General features: G+C 39.6%; 1 protein-coding gene across 2 annotated transcripts in view; it reads left to right on the top strand.

Moving 5' to 3' along the window:
• The first annotated feature begins 6275 nt into the window (after positions 1 to 6275).
• The window catches only part of OTUD4 (OTU deubiquitinase 4), a 40674-nt gene continuing 20064 nt past the window's right edge, over positions 6276 to 26885 (top strand). For both annotated transcript variants that reach the window (XM_082390006.1, XM_082390005.1), the window contains exons 1-10: positions 6276 to 6567; positions 10807 to 10890; positions 13718 to 13768; positions 19133 to 19179; positions 19879 to 19951; positions 21086 to 21167; positions 22833 to 22965; positions 25482 to 25539; positions 25790 to 25907; positions 26002 to 26066. In XM_082390006.1, coding sequence (XP_082246132.1) covers positions 6409 to 6567; positions 10807 to 10890; positions 13718 to 13768; positions 19133 to 19179; positions 19879 to 19951; positions 21086 to 21167; positions 22833 to 22965; positions 25482 to 25539; positions 25790 to 25907; positions 26002 to 26066 — 870 coding nt within the window. In that variant the 5' untranslated portion in view covers positions 6276 to 6408. The remainder of the gene's footprint in view (positions 6568 to 10806; positions 10891 to 13717; positions 13769 to 19132; positions 19180 to 19878; positions 19952 to 21085; positions 21168 to 22832; positions 22966 to 25481; positions 25540 to 25789; positions 25908 to 26001; positions 26067 to 26885) is intronic.

Here is a 26885-nt window from a genome sequence, read left to right as displayed (position 1 = left end):
CCGTGGGCTTCCTCTAGTTGTAGCGAGCGGGGGCTACTCCTTGTTGCGGTGCGTGGGCTTCTCATTTCGGTGGCTTCTCTTGTTGCGGAGCACGGGCTCTAGGTGCATGGTCTTCAGTAGTTGTGGCACAGGGGCTCAGTAGTTGTGCTGCACAGGCTCAGTAGTTGTGGCTCGTGGGCTCTAGAGCACAGGCTCAGTAGTTGTGACGCACAGGCTTAGTTGCTCCGTGGCATGTGGGATCTTCCCGGACCAGGGATTGAACCCGTGTCCCCTGCATTGGCAGATGGATTCTTAACCACTGCGCCACCAGGGAAGTCCCCTGTTTGTGCATATTAAAATGTAGTTAATCAATTTGCTAGTGTTGAACATTTACATTCTCTTCAATTCTTTGTTTATAAAGAAAAATATGATGTATAACCTGACACACAGTCTTGGCCAAATACTTATGCCACAACTACAGGTTCCATAATTATACATCTTCATTCTAAATATTTTTCTCATTGAGAGATTTATTGGAAATACATGAAAATATTAAATGACTGTTTATTGAATTGCTAATCTGAATACACAAAAGCAAATACATTCTTAGTCACTTGGGAAATACAAGATAATCTTAAATTCCATAAATCTACAAAGAGTTTACAATCCCACACTGGGGAGCTAAAGTCAATTCCTTGTAAGGCAACTTTGTGAGTTTTCTCAGGGTGGGAATTGAGAGATGGTAGTGGAAACAAGGGTAAAAGGCTGGAAATATGTGGGGTTTATTTGCAGAGATGGTGGACCCTGACTAGCTGTTTGTATAAGAGCCTTAGTCTACTGTGAGATTTTTAGTCTTTCAAGTTTGGGCATGGCAATGTGCTGACCTCACAAGGAAGTGACAGCTGCTAAGATAAACTAAACCATAGTTTGATTCCACTTACTTAGTTCATCCCCTGAAGCCCAGGAGAGTTTCAAAATGAGGAGGTAGCCAACAGTGCCAACGTGGCAGCTGAAGGAGAATGCAGATTGGTGATGAAGAAAGTCATTGGTTGAAATAACATCAGAAAACCTTTATGGAAGTCCTTCAACATTTGGGATTCCCAAATTTTCAGGAAAAAATTTTTTTTCTGAACTTTCCAGAAAAAAAAAAATGTTCTGTGCAACTAAGGATGTAACTCTTGTACATAAATTCTATTTGGCCCCAAATACCACTACCTATTTAATATTGAAAGAAAAATATTCTAGAATACATAGATTAAGTAATTGTAACAAGAACAACAACAAAAACTGGTTGGTTAAATAAGTTTATTTTTCTCTCACAAAATAGTCCAAGCCTTCATTGCCTTGAAGCATTCAGGGACCCTGTTTCCTTCATCTCCTTGCTCTGTCCTCTTAGGGTGTTATCTTCGTAATCAATGCTGGCTTTGTTTCAACCGTGTTTTCAAATGAGCCCAAAGGAAGCAGGAAAGACTATTGAGGGCAGGAGGCTTTGTCTTTAAGGAGATGACCTGGAAGTTAAACTCATCAATTTTTTAAAAAATTTTTATTTTTTTAAATTAATTAATTAATTAATTTTTGGTTGCTTTGGGTGTTTGTTGCTGTGTGCGGGCTTTCTCTAGTTGCCGCGAGCGGGGGCTATTATTCATTGCTGCGGTGCACGGGCTTCTCATTGCGGGGGCTTCTCTTGTTGTGGAGCATGCGCTCTAGTCTAGGCACGCGGGCTTCAGTAGTTGTGGCACGTGGGCTCAGTAGTTCTGACTCGCGGGCTCTAGAGCGTAGGCTCAGTAGTTGTGGCGCACGGGCTTAGTTACTCCACGGCACATGGGATCTTCCCAGACCAGGGATCAAACATGTGTCCCCTGCATTGGCAGGCAGATTCTTAATCACTGCACCACCAGGGAAGTCCCAAACTCATCAATTCTGCTCACATCTCATTGGCCTACAATCGTCACATGGTCACATTTAGTTCCAAGGTAGGCTGGGAAATGTGTGCATGGCCATCCAGCTAATATTCAGGAGAAATAAAATGCAAAGTGGAGGACAGTTAGCAGTCCCTAGCACATAGGATCTGAAAGAAATAGGCTTTTCTTCATAAAATAGGTTTCTTGTGGGATTTAATTACTTTAATTTTTATAGAAAACAAACCAAAATGCTATGGGACAATGAAGCCCGGACATTTTAGGTTTTTCTATTTTTGTAAAGGATTTTATAGATTAAAAAAAATTCCACTTACTGGCAACTTTACTTAGAGAAATAGTAAAACCACTAAGGATATTAAATTAGTGGTTATTTTCATGAATTATTGACATACGTTCTATGTCTACCTAGTAAAGAGAAACAATGGAGTGTTATATCTGTATTACTTACTAATTGCTGTATTATTCCAAAATTTAGGAGCTTAACACAACAAACATTTATTATCTCACATAGTTTCTGAGGTCAAGAATCTCAGAATCTCAGAATTAAGAATCTCAGACTTGGGGAATTCCCTGGTGGTCCAGTGGTTAGGACTCCATGCTTTCACTGGCGGGGCCCAGGTTCAATCTCCGGTCAGGGAAAAAAAAAAAAAAGCATCTCAGACTTTGGCTGGACGGTTCCGGCTCAGGGTTTCTCAGGAGGTTGCAGTCGTCTGAAAGCTTGACTGGGTTGGAGGAGTCACTTCAAAGGTGACTCACATGGCAGTTGCCTGAGGCTCCAGTTCCCCACCAAGAGAACTTCTCTGTAAGTTTGTCCAGGACCCATAGCAACCAGCTTCCCCCAGAGTCCCCCACAAGAGAGGGAGTGTAAGAGAACACCAAAATGCCAAAAGGGTCTCTTATTACCTAATTTCAGCCGTGATGTACCATCACTTTTGCTCTACTCTATTGATCAAGCAGACCAATCTTGCTATAAGGTGGAGGCAATTATACAGGAGCGTGAATACCAGGAGGTAGGGATCATTGGGGGCCATCTTTGAGGCTGGCTACCATAACACCTAACCTGTTATTGGAAAAAAAACTGCGGAAAATCTACCATTTTTTAGAACAAAAAAATTCCACCGGATACAATTATCTCCAAAGTGTGTCAGAGCAAACAAACGGACTTGAGGTATTTAACTGTGTACAAGAAAAAAAGTCGACACATTTGCATGAGATGACTTTAATTCCGTTAGGTTCTAAGGAGCATTGAATCCTTCAGGTTATATTTGATTAAAATGTCTGTTCTTCACTTTTGCTAATCAGAAATGGCTTCCTCAGAGCGAACATTGTCAATCAGATGTGGTTTCTTGAAAAGTTTCAGAGGTTAATGTCAACAAGTGAATTTGAAAGCAAGTGAATTTCTGTAAGTATTGGTCCAGTTTAAAGTCATAGGATCCTTTAACATTGCCTAAACAGTGAGCTATATTTGGGGATTTGGCATACAGAGGGTCTGTCTTGGATCAGGTCTCAAAATACCTAAAGGATTTCCTTAAACAGGCCCAGGGTCAGATACAACAGGTGTTTTACTTCTAATTTTGGAACCCAAAGCAGCCAGTTTCGAGTGAGGCTGTTCTGCACTCATTCAGTAAGAGTGAGGATAATAAGTAATTTTGCCAAGACCTCATGTGTAGAAAAAACTGGAAATGTGTTATTCTTCTAATACTTTTGATAACAAACCACATTTTTACAAGATAACAAAGAATTGTGATGAATTCTGAGAAAGGCCTCTGTTTTCTTAGTATTTAATAGTTCATTTTAAAAAATATCAAAAGTCAACTTTAGTGCCAACCAGAATACTTAAATGATCATATCCATTTGATTATACTATTATCAGTGAATTACATTTTTGCAATGGAAAATAGAGACATTGTAGTGTTAATGATGTATTTGGTTTCCTTTTCAAAGTATTTCAAAGGAATCTGGGGGCTTTAGAAAATGGTGATGTTACGTACGTTATTAAAAATATATGTATGTAAGCACATTTAAATAAGATTAAAATATAGATAAGGCTTAAAATGGAAAATATGCTTGAAACACTGTTAGCCACTCAAAATGAAATTATTGTGCATATAAAAAGTGAGCAAAGCTTTTTGAATGACTTCTAAAAAAATTAGAGCAAATGTAATCATGAACATTTCAAGTACAAAGTAAGGTTTGATAAATTTTCAAACGTGAAGCCCCTGGAAATATATTTTAGAAATAAATATTTCTAATATATCCTCAAGATAATTAGCAATGCAATCTTAGCATGCTAGACACAGTAGATTTCCCATAAATACATATTGAATATGAGATAAGCTTCAGAATTCTTATTGAAGGAATAGTAACATAAATATTAGGAAAGGCATAGTTTTCTTTTGGCATATCAGAAAGTCTATTGCTTATTAATACTACAGAATCTACTCATTTTCAGAATTCAATATTTAAGCTCTATAGTTTAGATATTACTTTACTTTCAATTCCTCTGTGGGTTTATAAGGCAAGCCATATTTAAAAAAAAAAGAAAAGCAAGCCATGTTGTAGGTAGTAGCAATACTGCGTAATTCATTTTGAGTGGAATGAGAAGTATATGCAACGTATATATTTTTAAAGAAAGAAAAGCAACAGGTTTGATTTGAAACTAGATTTTTCTAAAAGTGATTCTGAAGTGTTTATTTCTCTACAAAATGTACAAAATTTAATAATGGGACAAGAAAATTCATTTAGAATACTTCTTTTGTATTCTCTAACACAAAAAATTCTATATTGAATCTTTAAACCTTAAGAAATCAAATTTAGAAGTTCAAAGGAAAAGTGAATATGGGAGTCATTGTTTGCACCAAGTACCGAAAACAAATTTCTAAAATAGAACTTTCAGTAATTTGCACTGGGCTCTCACCATCTGGCCTGCCTTGCCCCCATTCCAGAGTCTGACCACATGTCTAAACCTACAGAAACTCTCCAGTGCCCCTAGCCCCATCCTGGCGCACCATGGCCTCAAGGCTGGAGTAGATTTTATGGTTAACCATGTCTTTAAATGATTAGGACACCAGATGCTGTTGTACTTTAGTAAAAATAAAATTCTGGTGTCACAAAAACATGCTGGATAAATTCTAGGTTCCAAAGCATAAATTGTCATTCAACTTCGTGGGGTGGGAAGTTGAACGGGAATCCTCCGGCAAGCACTGCTGGAACCCAGGGTAAGTCCAGCACGTTATCAAGCAATTACGAGATGAATTTTTCATGAAAAAATATCTAAGTTTTTCCGGCCGGCGACCATCTCTTTGTGCCGGGGTGGGCAGCTACAGTGGCACGGTGAACCAAAATGTCTGTGGCAAAGGCATCATCTTGCTATAGCGCACGAGCTGTACATCTAATCTCTAATAGGAATCAGCAGGCCACGGTTGATTTATGCACAGCCTGTGTCGCCCCGCACGGTGCCAGTTCCAGGAACCGTCGCCAATTAGCTCTATTTTCTGTTTAAGCCGTTAAAGCCACCTCCATGGAAACGCCAGGAGAAGAGGCCGGGGGGAGGGGAGCAGACAGGTGCGCCCTCTGTTTGGAAATACACAAAGGGCCGACCCAGCAGCCTCAGTGTCCCTGGTAACTCCACGCACGCAGGGCGCGCGCACTTCCCGCGGCCCCGCGGCGCAGTGGGCGGCCGGCCGGGCGGGGCGGGGCGGTGCGCGCAGGTTGCTGCGCGTCGGCTGGCTGAGACCCCCGGCCTGCTCGCGGACGCTGTGCCCGGGAAGCGCGAAGCCGGCTCCGGGCGGCGGCGGCGGCGCCCGCGCTGTAGGGACTTGTAGTCCCCGTGCCTCCCGGGCGCCTCCCCCGGGTAGGCCGGCCGCGCGTCCCCGCCCGCCGCAGGCCGACTTCCTGCCGCTGTCCAAACTACACCTCCCGCCGTCCTCTCCGCTGTCTGGCCGAAAGCGAAAACAAAATCTGGGCTGCGAGGGTGCTGCCCTCCGCTGGGCGCCCCCGCCCGCTCCCCGCCCCTCCGGCGCCCTCCTGCGAGGTGCGGAGACGAAAGGCCGCGTCTTTCTCTTTCGGCTTCCTCGGTTCCCGGTGTTGGAGCCGCAGGCCTCGCTTCACCTGAGCCGGCCCCGCGCGCGCTCGGGTGCGGGGCTTTCCTCGCCTCCGCCGGGTCGGGACAAGGAAACTTGTGGGGGCGGCGACCCCCGGGCGCAGTTGCTGAGCCGGGCGGCGAGGCCGCCGGGAAGTGACTCCTCGCTCTCGGGTTTTCGTGAATTTTCCCCCCGTTGCCCCTGGGCGCGTGGGCCCTCGGGAGGTGGCCGCGTGCGCCTGGCCATGCATTAAGCAGGGCTCCCCTATGCGCGCGGACCGCTGCCTCGGGCCGCCGCCTGCAGCCGCCGCCGCGTGCCCAGCCCAAGCCCGAGCCGCCGCCCGCCCCAGGCCCGGGCGTCGAGGAGCCGGCGGCGCGGCCATGTGGGGCTAGCCCGCGCCGCGCCGGGCCTGCAGCGCGACCGGCAACATGGAGGCGGCCGTCGGCGCCCCAGACGGCGGCGACCAGGGCGGCGCGGCGCCCCGGGAGGACGCGACGCCCATGGACGCCTATCTGCGGAAACTGGGCTTGTATCGGAAACTGGTCGCCAAGGACGGGTCGTGCCTGTTCCGGGCCGTGGCGGAGCAGGTAATGGGGCGGGGGCCGGGCGGGGGGAGGCGGCGGGGCCGGGTGGGAAGCGGCGGGCGGGCCGGGCCGCCTACCTCCCGGGTTGCGCGTGGCCCCGCAGTCGTCACAGCGGCCCATTGTCGGGCCGGAACCGGACGCTGCCCTGGGTCTGGAAGCTCTAAATCGAAACTTAAAAACCTGTAAATTATCTGGGTGTCGTCCCTCCTGGCGAAGAGGTAATGAGTTGAGGCCAGCCCGTGAGGCCTGCGGAGAGCCTTGTACCCTTGCTTGATGGCTGGCGACTGGGCGAAATGTTCTTTTCCCCTCCTCTTGGTTTTATAAGCACAGCGGTCCCACCAGTAAACCGAATGTTTCTTAGAGGAGGTGGTGCACCAGACTTGACTCGCGGAACATGATTTTTTTTCCTGTTGCTGGACTTTGGAACGGGGGGTAGCCGAGCCCGCCGATGTCCGCCTGAATCAGAAGGGGGAAAATGTACAGTTTGGGAAAGCCAGACTTTGGAAAACGTAGAATGTTTGCAAAGAATTGTCTTTGAGCAGATTCCACTCTTTTTTTTAATGCTCTGCAAGGCAGTGTAGGTGTACTAAAAATAATTGACTTTTAAAAAAAGTTTGTTTTGGAGTTGGTGGTAGGAAGGAAGGGTTTATCTGGGGTTCTTTAGGCCCTTGGCCGAATTTTTCCCCCTTAATGGTGAAAATCACTTTCTAACACAGTTCTTGGGAGGATGTTTCTGATTTTTTTTTTTTTTTTTGGTAAGAGAGCTTATTCCCTGTTAAATAATACTGTAGTTGGTAGGTATACAGTCACCAAAACCCATCTTGTATTGAAAAATAGCTGTTGAAATAGTTGGACAAAAGTTTCACGTTACTGCCCTGGTGTGTATTTCCTACCGTTCACAGTTTGCTTTCCTTTGGCCTAAGGTCCACCCCTCCCGTCTCCTCCCCGCCTTTGGAGTTTTTCTGTTTCTCTTTCTCTCACCTTTTTTGAATGCTAAGTAGCTTTCAAAATTTCTATTTGTGAGTAAATATTTTACTTAACATCTATAGACCAGTCTATTCTTATTTTTTTCAACATCCAGAGGTCAGCCATTTATTTTCCAAAGGCCCTCGTTTTCACATTAGTAGCATAACATCTTTTTTTTTTTAAACAAGAAATTGATTTAGCAAAGGTCCAAACCTTTGCATTTTGTTGCAGGCATTGTCATTCAAACATTCTTCGCAAAGCTTCCCAAATCGAGCTCTTTTTTAGTTCAGTAGATGTCTCTTACTTTTAGAATTTTAGAATGTTCTAATGTTGCTTTGGGATTTGTTCACACAAACACATCCCAGTCTTTACTATCAGTAGGTAAACAGTCTGTCCCATTCGTGAGTTTCCTGGATCTCCATCTGTCCTGCTGCCTCTGCCTCAGCCTCCCTGGACCCCTTAGCACCTCCAGAAGCAGAAGGAAGAGGTGGAAGTGAATTCAGTCCCTACTGATACATATTGTTAGCTCTAGCAAGAATTCGGTAAGGAAGGAGGTGGAAACAAATCGAAATAAGGGAAGTACGGTGCTTATTTGGAGTTGGATTATCTACATCCTCGTTTATGTTGAAGTAGAAAGGTGTGTCTGGTTTCGGTAGTACATGCTGTAGATAATTGGCAAACTTGATTATAGAGAATCTCTATTTTTAAGTAGAAAGGAACAAGAGCTAGCTGGTTACACTAAGAACTCATTGCTAACGTCAGCTAACACATTTTATTGTATCTTATTGTGATGGGATTTAAGTTAGGCATAAGGGACTGTCCCTTCCAAGTAGGTGATTCTGACTTTTAGTATACTGAGCTTTTAGAAAGCTTAATACTGTGACTCTTGGGGGCAGCTCAGTTGTTCAGTAGACAGGACCAAAGGTAATAATAGCCTTCATGGCCAAAGGCAGTGTGTGCGTTGCAGGGGGAGGCAGAGGACAGTAACAGCAGCCTCAGCCTGCCCTTTAAAAATGTGTACAGAGGATTTACTTTTTTGCCAACGATTTCTCCAATAATATCAAAATAATTATAATTTCTAACAAGGAGTCGCAGTAAGTAATCTAAATGGTGGCCTTTGGCGCGGGGAATGGAGAGGGAGAGACTTGAATTAGCAGGAGTCTTTCCCTCCAAATTACCTGATTTAGATAGGCCCTTCCCTTTTTACAGTTCTGGACGTGGGCCTACAGGAGGCCTGACCTGAATCAGCTCTGTGGCCCTAGAGCTAAAAATAGGGCGCTCTTAGAGGACTTGGAGAAGCAGTGTGTCTCGGCCTTTCTCACTGTTTATCACCGGCTGCCCTAAGTAAAGATTGGAAAGCCTCCTATTTCTAGCTTATTTTCATGTATATAATGATTTGCAAAGATATTTGTCATACCATTTGAATTCTTCCTGAGTGTCCTTGAACTTGCACAGTATTATGCTTTTTAAACAGTTGTCATTTAACCTTGCTTCTCTTAACAGTGCTTGGCTTTGTAAAGCCCCGGCACCCCGCACTTTATCGGAAGTTGCTGAGAGTTTTGCTTCTGAGTAACAGGTTCAGATTTCATGTGCTAATAAAATCTTTGTTAAAAGAGGAGAAAAAACAAGAGATATGCCTGTCATTGTTTTTGATGGAAAATAAGCTTTATTCACTTATGTCTGCCACCTGTTGCTAGGTAAATGGCTTTAAGACTAGCTCCACTTTACTAATGGCAGGAAAGCCCTATCGGATGCCACTGTGGTTTACTCAGACTAATACGTTGATTCATAATAGTGTCTAGCATAGCTTCTGTGAAGGAAGTGTTGCTAAATGTCATTTGTTGAATTGGCAAAAAAATTGTGTGGTGGTTGTTTTTTCTACTACTCAAATCTATTACTATTTGGGCGGTCCTTCAGTGCTGGAAGCTTAGAATATGTAAGGATGCTTTTCTGTAGTACCTAAGACAACAATGTCGGCATACTCTGTTAAGCTGAAAACCAGCTACTATGCTGAAGACAAGTTCATTGCTCACCTCAGCTAGTGCATCTTCAGTGTGTCCCAGTGTGCAGGGACCTGCTAGCTGTCTAAACAGTTGTGCCTTTGCTTCTGTGGGTATACATGAGCCCTGGCTGTTGCCCACAGTGACCTGTAGAATGTGCAGCTGGAGCTTCCCTTTTCCTGAATGCTCTGCTCGCCCTGAACATAAGGGAGAATCACTCAATTGGAACTATAACTCTTAAAGTTACTTTATAATAATAGAAATTCTCAAGAAGCCTTGACAGTAGTTTGAGATGTGATTATTTTATATGTCAGCTTTTTTTTCCTCCTACCTTGACCTTGTGGAGTACCAGGAACACCTTCGTTTGAGACACCTAGTAATAGAAAAAAAAAATAATCTACTCTTTTTAGCGTGGTAGTTAAAGTATTGGAGACTAGCCAGAGGGTTTCAAACCAAAGCTTTAGACTTTTAGTAAGAGACAAAATGCCAGTAAGTTATTCTTTTGTTGAACTAGTTGTTTAACAGAAGAAAACAGAGGCTACAAAATGGGAGGATTTGGATCATCTTTGTAGTATGACTTATTTCAGGTGGTGCTTTAAGATTTGGGGCAAAAGGGCAAGTTTCAAGGCTGTTGGGATGACAGGGGCACGTTTGCATCCTGTGTGTTGCTCCCGGGATGTCCTTTCAAGAATCATGTAAGCCTGACAGCTAAAGGATTTAAGAATGAGCGCCTTAATTTTTCTGAAACCACGGTGGACTTAAATTTATACATAAGACAAATAGTTCAGAATTACCGGGAAAAAGAAATTTATCTCTTACGGGCATAAAGCCTCAAAGACGATTTTTGTGGAAGTTGCCTGTCTGTTCTCTTTTGCCACAAGCACAGGATGAGGCTAAGCACCGCACTGCAGGAATTCTGTCAGCCTTGCTTTGTGAAGAGCAAAGTTATAGTAGAGGGCTGGCCGGGAGAGGAAAGTGTCTTAAGTTTACAAAGATTTCCCCAAAGGAGTGATTTCAGTGACTTAAAGGAGAAATGGTAATAAGCTCTTCATAGAGTGACATCTGGCTTAAGAAGTACTGCTGTTTGTATGTGTCGTGTCATCTCTCTGGTTAGTGGAAGAGGTGGGAATGAATAAAGAGCTAGAAATGATAGAAAGGGAAAGGGAGACTGATGTCTGCTGGTTGTGAGGTTATGTTGGGTGTGAAAGAAGGCACTAGGTCGTAGCTTGAATCTTCTAACAAAGTGCTTGATGGTGTACTGCTCTTTCCTTTGCAGGTGCTGCACTCTCAGTCTCGCCATGTTGAAGTCAGAATGGCCTGTATTCATTATCTTCGAGAGAACCGAGAGAAATTTGAAGCGGTAATTCATAATTTTAAACGTGTAATGGTGTCTTGACTTATATTTGCATTTTAGCCTTTAGAATGGTCTAGTGGGAATTTCACGGGTTGGATCTTAATGCAGGTTTTGAAAATAACCCTTATAATAAAGAACTGCTGGGCTTCCCTGGTGACACAGTGGTTAAGAATCCGCCTGCCAAGGCAGGGGACACGGGTTCGAGCCCTGGTCCGGGAAGATCCCACATGCCGCAGAGCAACTAAGCCCGTGCGCCACAACTACTGAGCCCTCGTGCCACAACTACTGAAGCCCGCGTGCCTAGAGCCCGTGCTGCACCACAAGAAAGGCCACCGCAATGAGAAGCCCGCAAACCGCAATGAAGAGTAGCCCCCGCTCACTGCAACTAGAGAAAGCCCGCACGCAGCAACGAAGACCCAATGCAGCCAAAAAAAAAAAAAAAAACTGCTTATTTGAATTCAAATCCAGTTACAGCTGTGATTTTTTTTTTTTTTAAGGCCATTTTGTGGTATTCATTTATTCAGACATTTAGAAAGCTTCTGTGACAGATGGGTCACTGAGCTGTGGAGGCTGGAAGGATGACTTGGGCAGGACCTTTGCGTATTACGAGTGAGCTTTGTCTGCTGTGATCAGGGAGTAGGGTGTTGTGGTTAACAGTTTTCTGTGATTGGTGACCCCAAGTGAATTGTAAAAATTGCACACTTAGGGTATAAGAAATACGCTGAGCATAGCTAGAGTTGAGCCTTTGATTTTATCAGGAGGCATTTATAAATTTTTAATTTTCAGTGTTCATCATTGTGAACTACCTATCAGAACATTGTAATTATGTAAATAATGATTAGTAGTTAATAGAATGTAGTATAGTTAATTAGTAGTTAACAGAATATCAACTTACTGTAATTTTCTCAGTAGTGTGTAGTAGACTGTGAAATAATGCCACAGTGACCTATTTTCATTTTACATTGAAAGCCTTATAGGATTTACTAGTCATTGGTTTTATGAGCTAGAATTATCATCTGACAACTTTCAATGGTATTTTCCCCCCGTTGACTGCCAGAAGAACATTGACACTTTGCATATAACTCAATTCCAAGACTTAATAGGTAAATAGTGTTTAGATGTGTTCTTGGGTTGGAGTTCCTATTTTCAAGCAAAATTTTATTACTGGTGACATTTTTCTGGGTGTCATGTTATAAGATGGACAGTAATATATTCCAGGAAGGAGAGGTACCTGCTTGATCAGGAGATTTGAAAACTTGTTTTATTAAAAAAAGCTGGTAGTGTGGAGGCTAGATAAGAGAGTATTATAGCAGGGGAGTGGAGTGGAGTGGTCCTTGAGTATTTGAAGAAATTACAGGTGAATTAGTTATTACTGTTATTGGCTACTGTTGACAACAGTGGAAATTGCTAACATTGGTTGAGCATTTACTGTGTGCCAGCAGGCATTGTTTTAAGTGCTTTGCATATATTTATTTAGCTCTACAGTCTCAGGAGGTGTGATCTGAGGTTGAAAGTTCCAAGGGGGAAGTTTTGCTTTCCTTATAATGAATACTTCTAACAGTTTCTATTGGCCAGAATTGGAAAAGACTCTCATGGGAAGAAGGGTGTGCCTGTTTACTGACCATGGTTAGTTGGGGCCTCGATGAATACTTTCTGGTTAGAAAGGAGAATCTCAGATTGGATGCAGGCTTGTGTCAGAACACGGCTTAGGTCTTTTGCAACTTTAAATGGTTCTGTGGGGTGGTTTTATTTTTTTTAAGTCTATAGATAATCAACTAATACACAACAGTAGCCTCTGATTGGTGGGATATTTGAAATATGTGGCTATTTTATTACAAGTCTGTGTTGAAACTTAGGATACTTTTTGGAAATTTGACAGTATACAATCTATAAAGGAATTAATCTCCATCTTAAAAAAATCGATGGGCATTTAAAAGATTTTTATAGACCGGGTAGTGTATTTTAATGGTTTTAAGTGTATCACTTTGTTAAATTAACTAATTTAAATAAAATTGAATTTGGTGTTTCAGACAAATGTCTTTTTAGATCTTTCAGTTAAATTAGTGGAATCGCTATGAGAAAAGCAAAAAACATTATATAGCTTGAATAAACTCAGTTTTTTTTTATATGTTAAAGTAACAATGAAGCAGGCCATATGAGAAAAATCTTGTTGATTCTTCAAAAGATCTTTAGCATTATTAGTTCTCGTCCTTGTTTTTAGTAGAACTGACCTAAGAGAGGATGAATATTCATAGCTGTTAGTAAACTAATATTTCTTAGCTAGTGCATCTGTCCTTAATTCTCTTCTAAGCATTGGCCATTACCAGGTTAGTCTTTAAGTGCTGCTTCTATCATGTAATTTCTCTGTTTACAGCGTCACCTGCTGGGACCTTGAACTGTCTTCTCCCTCAGTCTGATAGTCCTGCCTGGGCTCCAGGCCCTCTGTGAATAGGTGGCAGTCGCGTTCCTCTCTCACTGCGCCCACCGCACCGAGTGGCCCTGCCCCTGCTGGCCAGGTGGCTCCTGTCTTCCCAGCGCAGTGCTGTCCAGCACTTCCTCAAGACGCTGTCCCTGTGCCCAGCCACGTCCTGTCCAGGAAATGTTTCCGGACAGTGTTTCCTTCTTTAAATTCTTTTGTATGTTTATGATATTTTCTTAATGATTTGTATATATTTTCATAATTAGATTTGATCTGTGCATGTGTGTATATATAATCGATATATTTTGGTATTACTGATGTATCCAAGGTTTGTGTAAAAATTCAGTAATTCACAGTGAAGAGATTAACTTTTGCTTCGATGTATTTGTAATAGACTTTTTTCTCTTTTTGCAGTTTATAGAAGGGTCATTTGAAGAATATTTAAAACGTTTGGAAAACCCACAGGTACGCAGTAATCTTCTGACGTATATTTCTGTTTTTTATATGTTAAATAATGTATTCAAAATTCATTACGAGAGATTAGTATTACAGTGTATGGAGGGGTTTCCTTATGAACATTTACTATCTTAGGTGCGCGTTTTATGCAGCATTTAATTGGAAGACAGTTGGAGCTGTGTACTGTGCACTGTTGCCTCACTAAAGACAGTCGGGCTATCTTTATCTGTCATAACGGCATAAAAGACCTAAAATAACAGTGCTGATGATTTCCAGGGTGCTGTGTTGGTATGTGTATGGGGCTTGGTGGACAGGGCGATATTTGATTGCTTCCTTAGGCAACTGAGAAGACAGTTTCTTTTATGGAGGTTCCATTCCCCATAACATGGGGTCAGTGTGAGAAGTAGGGAGAGACTGTTGCAAGTAAAAGTACTTCCCCACCAGGTCCCATTGCCAGCACTTTCTCAGTCATTTGGAAGTTAAAAGAATTTTTCTTTTTTTTTTTTTTTTTCTGCTGTCAAAACTAATGTTCTTTGTGTAAAAATCCAAATGTTAATGGCACGCCATGTAGAATGTTCCCTCATCCCCGGAGGTAATCACTGTTAAGTTTAAAATGACATTAGCAAAGGAGAAAGCTAAGAGAAGGAGTCAGGTAGGGAGGAAAGGGAATAATAACATAGGAATAGGGTGTTTGATCAATGTTTGGTGTCTCCCTTCAATTCCCTAACTCTAATTTGAGTGCTTGTTGTGGGCCAAGAATGGCCAGGCACACGGGAGGCAGAGGTAACTGGGATTTGGATGCTGTTCTCAGGAGTTTCCCTGTGGTAGGGAAGAACGTCAAACACCAGTGAGAAGGTACATGTGTCGTAAGATGTATAGGTATGGTGCTATAGGCATTCAGTTTTATTCCTAGCTGGGTAGGCAAAGCAGGAGTTTGAGAGTAAGAGGGCATTTGAACTCTGAAGAGCTTCTGGATAAGAGATGCCTAGGGTGAAGGGCATTTCCAGGTAGTGAAAATTGTGCGCAAGACAGATAAAGAAAGCAGTTGGGTTTGTGTGGAGCACGGAGCACACGAAGGTGGGAGGTGGTGAGAAATGTCCGAGGGCAGGCTGTGGTGAGCTCATGGGAGGGCGTCAGTGCCAGCCTCATTAGCTTGGAGCTGATACTTGAGGCCAGCATTTCTCAAAGCATCGCCTACAGGCCACTGCATCAGGAAAAATGCAGATCCCTGGCCTCTATTCCAGACCCAAATCAAAGTCTCTGCGCCTGGGGCCTGGGAATCTGGCATTGGGAAGTTTTTCAAGTTTTCTGAGGCAAGAAGTGAATTATGTTTTGTTCACTGCTTTGAAGTGAGAATAGTGCCTCGTGTTTTTGTTAACTGGATGGATGGATGGATGAAAGAATCTTGTGTAAAGGTAGTCTGGAGGTGGATGAGACCAGAGGCAGGAAGACTGGTTCCAGTGGTTTTGAAAAAATTGTTTAATACACGGAGAAGTGGGCACACTATAGTAAGTGTTGAAAAAGGAAAATAAGTATGGTGTTACTCCAGTTTTGGTGACAAATACCCTCTGAAGATCTTTTCTCTAAATCCACTCATGACTACATTTTTATTTCCGTGATTTTGAAACTGAGTTTTGCCCACAAAAATGGACACAAATTCATTTTCCTGAAGTTTGTAGTTTTTTTCCTCTTAGTTTATAAGCCTCTTTGAAGGCAAGAATTATATATTTTGTTGCTTTTGGACTTCCCGTGGTTACCTGTCAATTTGGGGTGCCTAATTGATCAGTTTGTGGTGTTGAGTGCATGTTAAAGCCGTATTGCATTATATGTAACAGGTAGGAAAGATTAAACACCAGAATATTAACAGTTCTCTCTAGGTAGTAGTAATACTGGTGATTTTTGTTTCCTTTGTAGAAGATGAAGGAAACAACAAAGACCGTTTATTAATTTTTAATCAGATAAAACCCCACAGTGTCATTTTATAGTAATCTTTGTGCAGCAGTTCAGGCTCTTGGGCTATGAGGGTCCGAGAAAGGATAGCAGAGACATAGTGGGAGTGGAGAGAAGGGGACAGAGGGAGGAAATGAGGCAATGTGAACTGAACTGAGACTGATGGGGGGGTCTGCAGGAGGGGGGAGGGCAGGTTGCTGCGGTTTTGAGCACGTGGGACAGGTGCCTCCTTCCCAGGGTGCTGGCCAGCCAGATTTGTTACCCTTAGGGCACCCCTCCCGAATCCGCTCAAACTCCCAGGTGTTTCGGGTACCTGCCAAACAGGACAGTCGTTTGTTCTTCGTTATTAGCAATAAATATTTGTCTTCCTTTGTTTCTCTTTCTCCCTGATACATGGAATGTATGAAATGAAAAGAGAAATATAGTTGATGGATAAACTCCATTGCTTCATCCAATTCTCAGAGAAAGCATCTTTCTCCTTTTACTTAAAAATACCAGTGGAACATTTTGAAAAATGCCTCGAACTTTTTGCAAGAATATATTTTGGTCAGCTTTACGTAGGTGAAATTGACATACTATAAATTTTTAAGCTTATAATTTGATGAAATTTGACAGATGTATACAGTTGTGTGACCGCCCACAGACATCGTATAGGACGTTTCCATCACTCCACAAAGTTTCTCATGCCCTTCTGCACTTAATCCCCCCCTCCGCCATATCCACTGATGTATTAAGTTTTGCCTTTTCTAGACGGAAAAAAATGGAATGGTATAGTTTATAGTCTTATATGGCTGGCTTCTTTCACTTAGCATAATGGAAACATTTTGAGATTCATCCATGTTGTGTGTATTGGTAGTTCCTTTTTATTGCTGAGTGGTCATTCTCTGTATGCATGTACTGCAGTTTGTTTAGCAGTTTACCAGTTGATGGATACTTGAGTTCTTTCCAGTTTGCGGCTGTTATGATTAAAGCTGCTAAGAATATTTGCTTGCAAGTCTTTCTGTGGGCATATGTTTTCTTTTCTCTTGGATTAATACTACCGGGAGTGGAATTGCTGGATCATATGGTAAATTTATGTTTAACTTAATGAGAAATTGCCAATCTGTTTCCCAAAGTGGCTCTGCCATTTTGCTTTCTCATTAGCAATGTATGAGAATTCCAATTGCTCTACATCTTCCTCAACACTCAGTATGCTCAGCCTTTTAAATTGTAGCTGTGTTGGTGGTTGTATAGTGGTTTCTCATTGTGATCTTAACTTGGATTTCTCTAGTAATGTTGAGAATCTTTTCATGTGTTTATTTGCCATCCATATATCTTTGTTGGTGAAATGTCTATTCATAGATTTTGTCTTTTTTTTAATTACATTGGTTTTTTAAGAGTACTTTATAATTATAAGAGTACTTTATATTGAATATAAATTCTGTACTGGATATATATTCTTCAGTATTTTCTTCAAGTTTGTATCTTGTATTTTAGTGTTCTTAATAGTGTCTTTTGGGGAGCAAAAGTTTGCTTTGATGACTATTTAAGAACATTTAAATTAGTTTTTTTGATATAGTGTAGTTCTTTAGTTAAAGTAGATTTTGTAGACATGCTGTGCTCTTACCCACAATGAGGAAGTAGATTAAACATCATACAGAGTGCTGAGTAAATAAAATTATGGCCTTAAGGTAGAAGATACTGATAGAACATAGATTTTTTTTTTTTAATAATTAGAAATTGACCTTGGTTAGAGAAGACAAGAAGATAACGATAGACAAGAAGATGTATCATATATCGCATATGATAGATATGTGTACTTAACCAGACTACAACAGAATTTATTCTGAAGATTAAATATTTATAAAATGATACATTATTTGAGAGGTGGTAGTTTGTTGACACTAGTAGAATAATTTTCCATTTTCTAAAGTGGATATATGGATTCTGCATAAAGTGGATATAGCTTGTGTTTGTGATCTAAGCAGACTGGTTTCAGGGAAGGATTTCCTCTATACCAGAGGGTGTCTTTTGTAGCAGTTTATGAGAAGCTGGGATTGTTAGGCAGAGGCCTATTTTAAGAAGTCTGTTTTAATATATGGCACCCATTTCATTTTGAAAAACAGAGCCAACTTTTGAGAACTATTAAAGTGCAGAGTCTTTGGGGGAAAGATGATTCTTTTCTGAGAGATCAAACCATCCTCTTAAAATCTTTCCTTATCTCAAACTTGTTTTCTTTGAAGGAGAAAGTGGCAGCATTCATTTACCATAGCTCATTATTTTTAGTAACTCTTGGTATTAAGTCTACTAATTTCACAAGTAGTTTAGGAATACATTCTCATGGTGAAAGATTTAATACAGAATGAAGAGTGAAAATCTTTACATTTCCCTCATCTTGAATTTCCTGTCTCCGCTGTCAACTTAGGATATATCCTTCCAGATCTCTTTCTATGAATATATATATTTTTTGTTTTGCACAATAGGATTATTTCACCAACTTACTTTTTACACATAATAATCTGAGTGATCTTTCCAAGTCAGTTCATCATTCTTTTTGATGATTGCATGATGTTTCCATACATAGTTTGGATGAACCATAAAATTATTTAATTATTCCTTATCTATTAGTGGAATCTTGGGGCTATCTTTAAAAAAATTTTTTAAACTATTACAAATAGCTATAGTGGACATGCTTGTTTATATACACTTTTGTGGACATACGAAATATTTCTTTAGGATAGATTTTTTTTTTTTTCTTTTTGGCTGTGCTGTACAGCATGCAGGATCTTAGTTCCCCGACCAGGGATCGAACCTGTGCCCCCTGCAGTGGAAGCACAGAGTCTTAACCACTGGACCGCCAGGGAACTCCCTAGGATAGATTTATACAAGTTGAATTGCTGGGTCAAAGAGTACATGGATATTTAAAATTTTGGTATATACTGGCCCTTTCCTTCTGAAAAGCTTAAGGACTTAAAAGAGATTCCTTTAGTACTAGAACTTCTACCACATGTTAAAGTGATTGCTGGGACACTGCTTTCTTTGTACCTTCAATCATCCTGAAGAGAAGGGACCTGCCCTTTTTCATCCTTCCTGATTCCTGAGTTCTGCTTCGAGTCCGCATCCCGTTTTCCGGGCACGTGTCATGTGCTAGGCTCTGTTCTGGGTGCTAGGTTGGAGGGCAGAGTCTTTGCCTTAACAAGTTCTCAACTTAGAGATACTACTCCGTCATCTTGCCACATCAGTAGGAACTCTTACTCTAGCTCTGTTACTAAGGATTTTTGCGACAGAAACTTGGGCTGCTTTTTAGTATATGTTATAGCATTCACAATACTAACAATATTAATGAGCTTTTCTAGCTAATTAGGTGTATCGTATAAAGATATGTATTAAGGTATTGTAAAAAGTAGGAGACATTTATGTGCCAACTTTTTTTGTTCAATACAGGAATGGGTCGGACAAGTGGAAATAAGTGCCCTTTCTCTTATGTACAGGTGAGCACTGTAATAATGTAGGTAAACAAAAATAAAGTCAGTGGGAAATTAACATGTTCCGTTGTAGTCAAGTTGTTAAAATAGCAAAGCAGTTTTATGCCTTGGTTGTGAAAGCATCTTTTCTAATGTTTTGCTTTTTTAATTGCATTAGTTAGATTTTGATATTTAGGTATCAATGTATAGAGATTTTAATTTTCCAAATATTTTTGAAATGGAATATAAAAATTTTTCCAGGCCTATAAACTATATCACTTATCAGCCTTCTAGAGAAATGATTTCCTACTCTCAAGGCTGGTAGCATTGAATGGCCCCTAGAACAAAGGCAAAACACTATATTGTCAATTTTACAACTTTTGCCCATTAGCGGAGCAGGTGAATGCTCTATTTTTTCTTTTTGAAATGTCCTTATAAATATCATCTTCACAATTCCTCTGGTTTTGAGGTCTACTTTTAGAATTATATCTGAAGTTACATATATGCAAATTACATTTAAAATTTTATTTTTTTACGAGGATACTTTTATATAAGTATGTCACAGCTTAGTTATTCCATTACTATCTTTTGTTCACTGCTCTATTTCCAGTGCCTAGAATATTGCTTGGTGTATACTGGGCTCTTGAGTGAATGAATGAATGAGTGATTAAATCTCAATTCATGAAATACATTTCATCAGAAGTAATTTCTACATGTTATTTTCAGGAAAGATTTTATAATTTACCGGGAACCAAATGTTTCTCCTTCACAAGTAACTGAAAATAATTTTCCTGAAAAGGTAAGAATTTTTCTAAGTGTTTCTAAAGGATTTAAGTAAAAGAACCACTCAGTTGCCGTCTTGACTGCCTAAGCTATAATTTTTAAGTGACTTTTTGAGTTTTTTTAAGTTCCTATTAATCATCCATGAGTTACATTATTTTGTATTTGTTTTTTTCCACAAATCACTGTGTTGAACTCTATCATAACATTTTACTAGAGAAAAAAAATTGAGATAGTAGTGTATGTGATTAATTAGACTATTGCTGTTTTACATCAATATAAACATTAAATAGAAATATAACTTGTGAAAATGGGTTCTGCGATTGCATCCACAAATACTTTGGTAATTGTGATGTATTTCCCATTGTAAAGATAATTTACTGGCTAAGGTGGTATTATTTAGTCACAAAGCAGAGACAAGTGAAAAATGATGTGAAGCCTAGAAAGGGGGAAAAAACATGATTCATTATTAGAGAACTTTGTTTTGGTATCATCCAGGCCAAGTTGAAGTGTCTTATCACCATGCAAATGGTGGTAAGGGGGCAGGTAACTGAGTGAAATAGACCTTTATAAGGACTTGCAGGTTTCCAAGGTGCTTGGCTCTGGATCTGGCCTTTCCAGTATAATTTTTGGAATATGACATAATCTAAGCAAAATCAGTATGTATTTCTCTTAGCATAAGTGATTGACTTATGCTAATACACATAAGCCTTATATATACACATACAGTACACATAAGTGATTGACTTATTTAGAAGGTACTTAAAACTGTAAAGCAGAAAAAATTTACCTTTGATTCTGCTTCTTACAGGTAAGCATTATTAAAGTAAGGTTTTAGAATATTTTCTTACAGTCTTTTAACCCTCATCTTTAGGTAGTTGAAATCACGTTGTTTTCATATATTGTGTATGATTTTTGTGATCCCATAAACATTTCCCCAAGTCAGTAGGAACTTTTGATTCATTGGCTGTGTAACATTTCAGCATATGGATGTACCATAGTTGACCACATTGGAGCTTTAGGTTACTTCTAAAATATTGACTTCCTACTAGGAAATTTATTTACTAGTAATTCAGAGATATTAGAGATGTAAGTTACTGTGTAAATGTCATATATGAAGGGCTGAAAAGTGTATTTTATTTTTCCCTTTCAGGTATTACTGTGTTTTTCAAATGGAAATCATTATGATATTGTCTATCCCATAAAGTATAAAGAGAGCTCTGCTATGTGTCAGTGTAAGTAATCACCCTTGTGCTTATACAGGAAATTTTCTTCCTAAGCATTATAGTCTTAATGCAAACAAGTCAGGGCAAATACACTGTTTTGTTGTAGAAATATATTTCTGAGAGCCTTAGGTTACCAAAAATGTTAATACTATAATAAAAACTTATTTCAGTAGGAAAAAGCACTAGTATAGATTAGAGTTTGGCTTGTAAATACAAAGTTATTTTTTCTTACAGTAATTAATTTCAGTAATAAGGATTTGTATGTGTTTTTAAAGCTGTTAGTGTATAGCTTGAAAATCTAAATGACAGAGGAAATCAAGTATTTGATCGTATTTGGCTCTAGACCTGGGTTTCTTGACCTTGGCACTCTTAATATTTTGGGCCGGATAATTCTTTGTTTGGGGGGTTGTTCTGTGCATTGTAGGATGTTTAGTAGTATCTACTCTGTCGATGCCAGTAGTGCTCTCTCTCCCATGTGAAAACCAAAAATGTCTGTGGATTTTGCCAAGTATTTCCTGGGAGGATAAAATACCCCTTCCTTCCCCAGTTGAGCATTACTGCTGTGGTAGCTCCTTCCTGCCTTCTTACTTTATCTCCTTTATCATCTATTATGACCAAGTGCACATGACTCATACAAAGCAGTGGTGCTGGGCATGTGATGGGCATTTTTCCTCTGTTCTTTAGCTGGGGGTGACCAGTAAAGACGTGTGTAATGTAAAATTTTAAATTGATCTATTTGAGACATGGGAGTCTAGCTGTCTGTATCCTGGGCTATGTCCTCCGCCTGTCCCAGCTAGTCAAAATCTGGACATTTCAGCTTTGGGAAGGACAGCTCATGGCACCTACCTTTCCTGTACTTCTCAGAACCTGTGGTTCGGATGATATTGGGATGGATGCAAGGTGGTCTGTGAGAAAGGGGGTCTCTTGGGGACTCGTTTAGGGGATGGGCACCATTGTCGATGAATTCTTCATGGACTTGTTTGGGTAAGGTTCACTGTAATTAAACCAAGTGAGAGTCCTGAACTCCCACGTGTAGGTTTTGAATGTTTGGTAATATATATTTCTATGTTCTCTGGAGTTTGTGTTTTTTTTCTTCTTTCTTTAAAGCAAAGAAGTTGTCTAAATATGCTTCAGTGGCTGCTGAGAATACATTTTACAACGGTTTCTTTTTAGTCCATTATGAAAAGTTATCTTCTTTCTAGCAATCTTAATGTTCCTTCGGTTTTCCATCCAAGCCTCTTTAGGTTGGGCAAGTTGTGTGACGTCTCTAGTTCTCAGTTTCTTCATGTGTACAGTTAGAATAAGAACATTTCACTGTGCTGGCATTAAATGGTGAAGGTGGTGTGTAAAGGCTTAGCACAGTGTGTGGGATGTAGTCATCGGTCACTGTGCGTGTTTAATTTTATCATACTTGGTTCAAAGTTGTGATACCTTTTTGTGCTATTGTTAGTTTTAAAAATGTCAGTATATTATATAATGATTTTTGAACTAATTAACTGCAAAGACAGACATCTAGTTCCTCTCTGTCTAGGTAACTTTCTGATTAAATTGTGTTATTGCTCATAAGGTGTTACAGGTATTTAGTTAGGATTTGGAAGCCCGGGCAATCTCAATGGTATGTTAAAACGTAAAGTGAGTTAATATTGTGTAACATCTCTCTTTTGTTAATTGCAGCTCTGCTTTATGAATTGTTGTATGAGAAGGTATTTAAAACTGATGTTAGTAAAATCTTGATGGGACTAGACACCTCTGAAGTAGCTGAGGAAAACAACAGTGAAATATCAGATTCAGAGGATGACAGTTGCAAGTAAGAGTGAATTTCAGTCCTAAAATATCTTTGTAGTGCCATACAAAGAAACAGTTCAGTAAATGTTTCTGCATGGAGTAGCCTCACATATTGAGGTATTATGGTATTCCTAAAATACAGCAATATGGAAACTTATGCAGTAAGTTTCTTTTTTCCTGCTACTAATTTTATCTCATTTCTATTATAGGACTGTTTGTTTTGAAAGTTGATTTTGTTTGTTTCTTTGTTTGTTTTTGCTAAGCGTCTATTTCTGTGTAATCGTGATGCACATATCTCTGAAATAGATTTGGTCCTGCCTATATGTGTGTATATTCTAAAATTTTAAGGTTAACCTGTCAATTGCTTACATATCCAGTGATGAAAACGGCCATTTTGATTTCCTTGACTTTCTTTTATTGTTTTCTTTCTTAGATAATGCCTCCTCCTTTTCTTTTTATATAATAAAAATCCCAAGTTGGGGTATAAGTATGTGAACAGCTCTGGATAATGCCTTTGTTTATGTTGCGAATAAACACCTTTTAACTTAGAGTCTGCAGCTTATTTTTCTTTTCCACTTAAGACATATAGGGTAGCGGTTAAGAGCTTGGGCTGTGGACATCCTAACCTGGTTTCATTCCTGGCTTCCTGCCAACTAACTGAACTTGGGGCAAGTTACTTAAATTCACTAAGAAGCCTCAATTCTATAGGTATAAAATGAGGACATATTAGTATTTCTTTAAAGTGGAGAATTTATAAGAATTAAGTGAGATAACATGTAGAATGCACAGCCTAGTTCCTAGGTAGAGTGTCCAACGTATATTAGTTTTTATCAGCGATGTTAAGAAGTTTACTCTGTATTTTATAAGAACCGACCTATTTCATTCTTGGTGAAGCTAAAAGTATATCATTCCTTTTGTATGAGAGTATGAAAGTACCCTTCTTGGTGTCACATACTGTCAAACTAGAGAAAAATGAAATTAAGCCTCAGGATATCTAATTCTTTATTAAACACTTAAATATATCTCTATTTGTAATTCCCAGCATTTCTTGAATTAAATTGTAGATCCTGATTGAAAATTTGGTTGACTACCATTTTTACATAAGAAAGAAATGAGTCAGATTAAAATCTGGGTCTGCCATTGTAAGTTTAATCCTAGAATAGACTAATTAACTTTGCACAGATGGAGATTCTGTTGCATGGTTTTCTCCAGGTGCCTAGTATGATTAAGGCATGTCATTGAGCATAGGGAAATTTTGCGGGAGAATGAATAACTAGCTTGTTGTAGCTTATTAACTTTACTTGGTGTGTGGGGACTTCCAGCAGATGCCCTTTGGTTGCTGCTGCAGTTTTAGCAACAGCTGGGTCTGGGATGGCAGCTGGCAGGTGAAGTAGGAGAAGTGTGGAGTAGAGGCTAGTAAGCTGGAGAAGTTTACCAGGGGTGGTGTGCTCATTGTAATGATCAGTTTTCCTTTTTATACTATATTACTGAAGCCCTTGGAACATGGAAGCCTTTCTAATTAATTTTTTCTTGCATTGTTAGGATTTCCTTTTACTTGTGTCATGTCTGGCTTAGGGAGGACCAAGCTTCATTTAGGGAAGAAGGCTGCATAATCATGGCAAGATAGATAGGCATAGTGTGTAATATCCAGGCACTATGCTCCTGTGCCTGGATCTTTTCACATTCATATTGAGCAATCCTGAAGCATTAGAAATTAGGGTGCTTTTTTAGTCCAGACTCTATAAATACTTGGGGTCTCTTAAATATTGCTGCATTTAAGGGTATATAGATTTGGAGATTGTCCTAAAGACTAGACATTGATTTATTAAGGAGGAGGAATTATACAACGGAAGAGTACAGGTAGCCTCTCACCTCATCACCCACTCAACTTGCCATCAACTTGTCCAGCCTCTTGCTTACCCCCGGGTCTTTGCACTTGCTGCCCCTTCTGCTTGCGATACTAAATAGCCGTATGGTTTGCTGTCTCATCCCATTTAATTCTTTATTCAAAAAGACATCTTCTTTCATCCCATTTTTTATTGTTTGATCCTAGGTCTCAAGACTAATTTTTTCCCCCCAGAGCACTTAGCAACATTTAACATACTGATTACTTATTTAGTTGGTGTCTACTCTTACCTGATTGTGTATCTGTTGTAGCGGAATATTTTGTTTAATGGAGCCTCATCTGTATTTTGAAAGGAAAGTTTTACATTAAATGTTTTTATGAACTCAATTATTCTACCAACCCAAATTTCATAGTTTATTTATGTTTCTCTCTTCTTGATGATTGAGTCAGTAAGAATTACTGATAAAAATCTTTGACCTATATACACATACACACATACACGCATGTACATATATACATATATATGTATATGTATATACGCACAGTTACACTAAAACTTGTTTGAGCTCCTTGGAATATATATAGGTTTGACTTTTTGGAATATAACTGAGATTTTATATGACATTAGAACAAGTTAATTGCATGCAAACATTTTTGTACTCCTAATGATGGCTGTATTTCTTCCTTTGTAGGAGTAAAACTACCACTGTTAATGATGTGAATGGATTTAAATCTTTGTCAAGTGATCAGGTATTTTTATTTAATGGTTTTTAACTACCTCTTCAATATAAGAAAGTACATAAATTTATAGTCTTAATTTTTTTTCTCTTTTCTGGTACATTTTCAATAGAGTCAGGATCATCTACTAGTAAGACATTTTTTGGTGACCTCTTAAATTTTTAAAGTTTTCTTCTTCATTTGATTTTACTCTTATACATATCTCAAACATGTTTTAAAAGCATTTCTGTGTTGATTGGACTTCCTGACTTTGTTTATTTAGCACCCGAAAAGCAATGGGAACTCTCCTAGCCTTCCTTTGTCTAGAAAGGTTCTTAAGTCACTCAGTCCAGCAGTCTATAGAAATGTGGAATATGAAATTTGGCTGAAGTCTAAACAAGGTGAGTTAAAAAATCTGTGTATTTTCCATGAATTTGCTTTGAGGCCCTTGAAAATGATTGTGTCAACTTGATATAATGCTGATATTCTTTACAGCTCAACAAAAACATGATTATTCCATTGCTGCTGGCTTACAGTATGAAGTTGGAGACAAATGCCAAGTAAGTGATTATGTAGAGGAAGAGAAGATTTTACTTGAAATTTTATTTATTGTAATAGGAATCAAGAAAACAGCTCAAGTTTGGATGTGTTGTTAATTTGGGATTTCAGAATATATTGTGTGTACATTTTAATAGCTATAAATATTTAGCTTTTGAATACATTAACCAAAGTCAACTATATCTAAAACCATGGCGTCCCATCACATGATCTTTAAAACAATTTAGTCTTTGATATTACTTGCTTCAAAGAAGTAACAGTAACGTTTTAGATTTTTAGATATTTTCATTACAGTTGACAAATTATTGAAATGGATTCAGACTTGACGTTATAGGCCAATTTGGTTTATGGAAGGCATCCTGGAAGATTCTGATAATACACAGTTTTTTGTTGGATTGAGATAAGAAAGTGAACAATAAGAGACATTTTTGCCATTTACTTTGAATAAGCTGCTGCTTTGGGCTTAAAACTGTTGATTGTTAAGGGGGAAAGTTGTGTTAGATCAGTGTTTCTTATGTGGAGTGATTTTGCACCCCTACCTCCCATTTAGCAATGTCTGCAGACATTCTTACTGTTACAGCAGGGAAGGTGCGACTGGTATCTAGTGGGTGGGGGCCAGGCATGGTGCCAGATGTCCTAGAACACACAGGACGGCACCCCCAGCAAAGAATCATCTGGTCCCAAGTGTTAATAATGCCAAGACTGGAGAAACCTTTATGAAAAGATATTACTCTTTCTAAAACAAAAACAACCCACACACACCAAAATTAATTGTTATTTGGAAGATAGTTCTCATCAAAAATGGTCTTCATCAAAAAGTG

The sequence above is a fragment of the Balaenoptera borealis genome, assembly GCF_965194805.1.
Source record: "Balaenoptera borealis genome assembly, chromosome: 4".
Lineage (NCBI taxonomy): Eukaryota > Metazoa > Chordata > Mammalia > Artiodactyla > Balaenopteridae > Balaenoptera > Balaenoptera borealis.
Note: the sequence above shows the minus strand (reverse complement) of the source record. Positions and strands in the feature narration are given on the sequence as shown.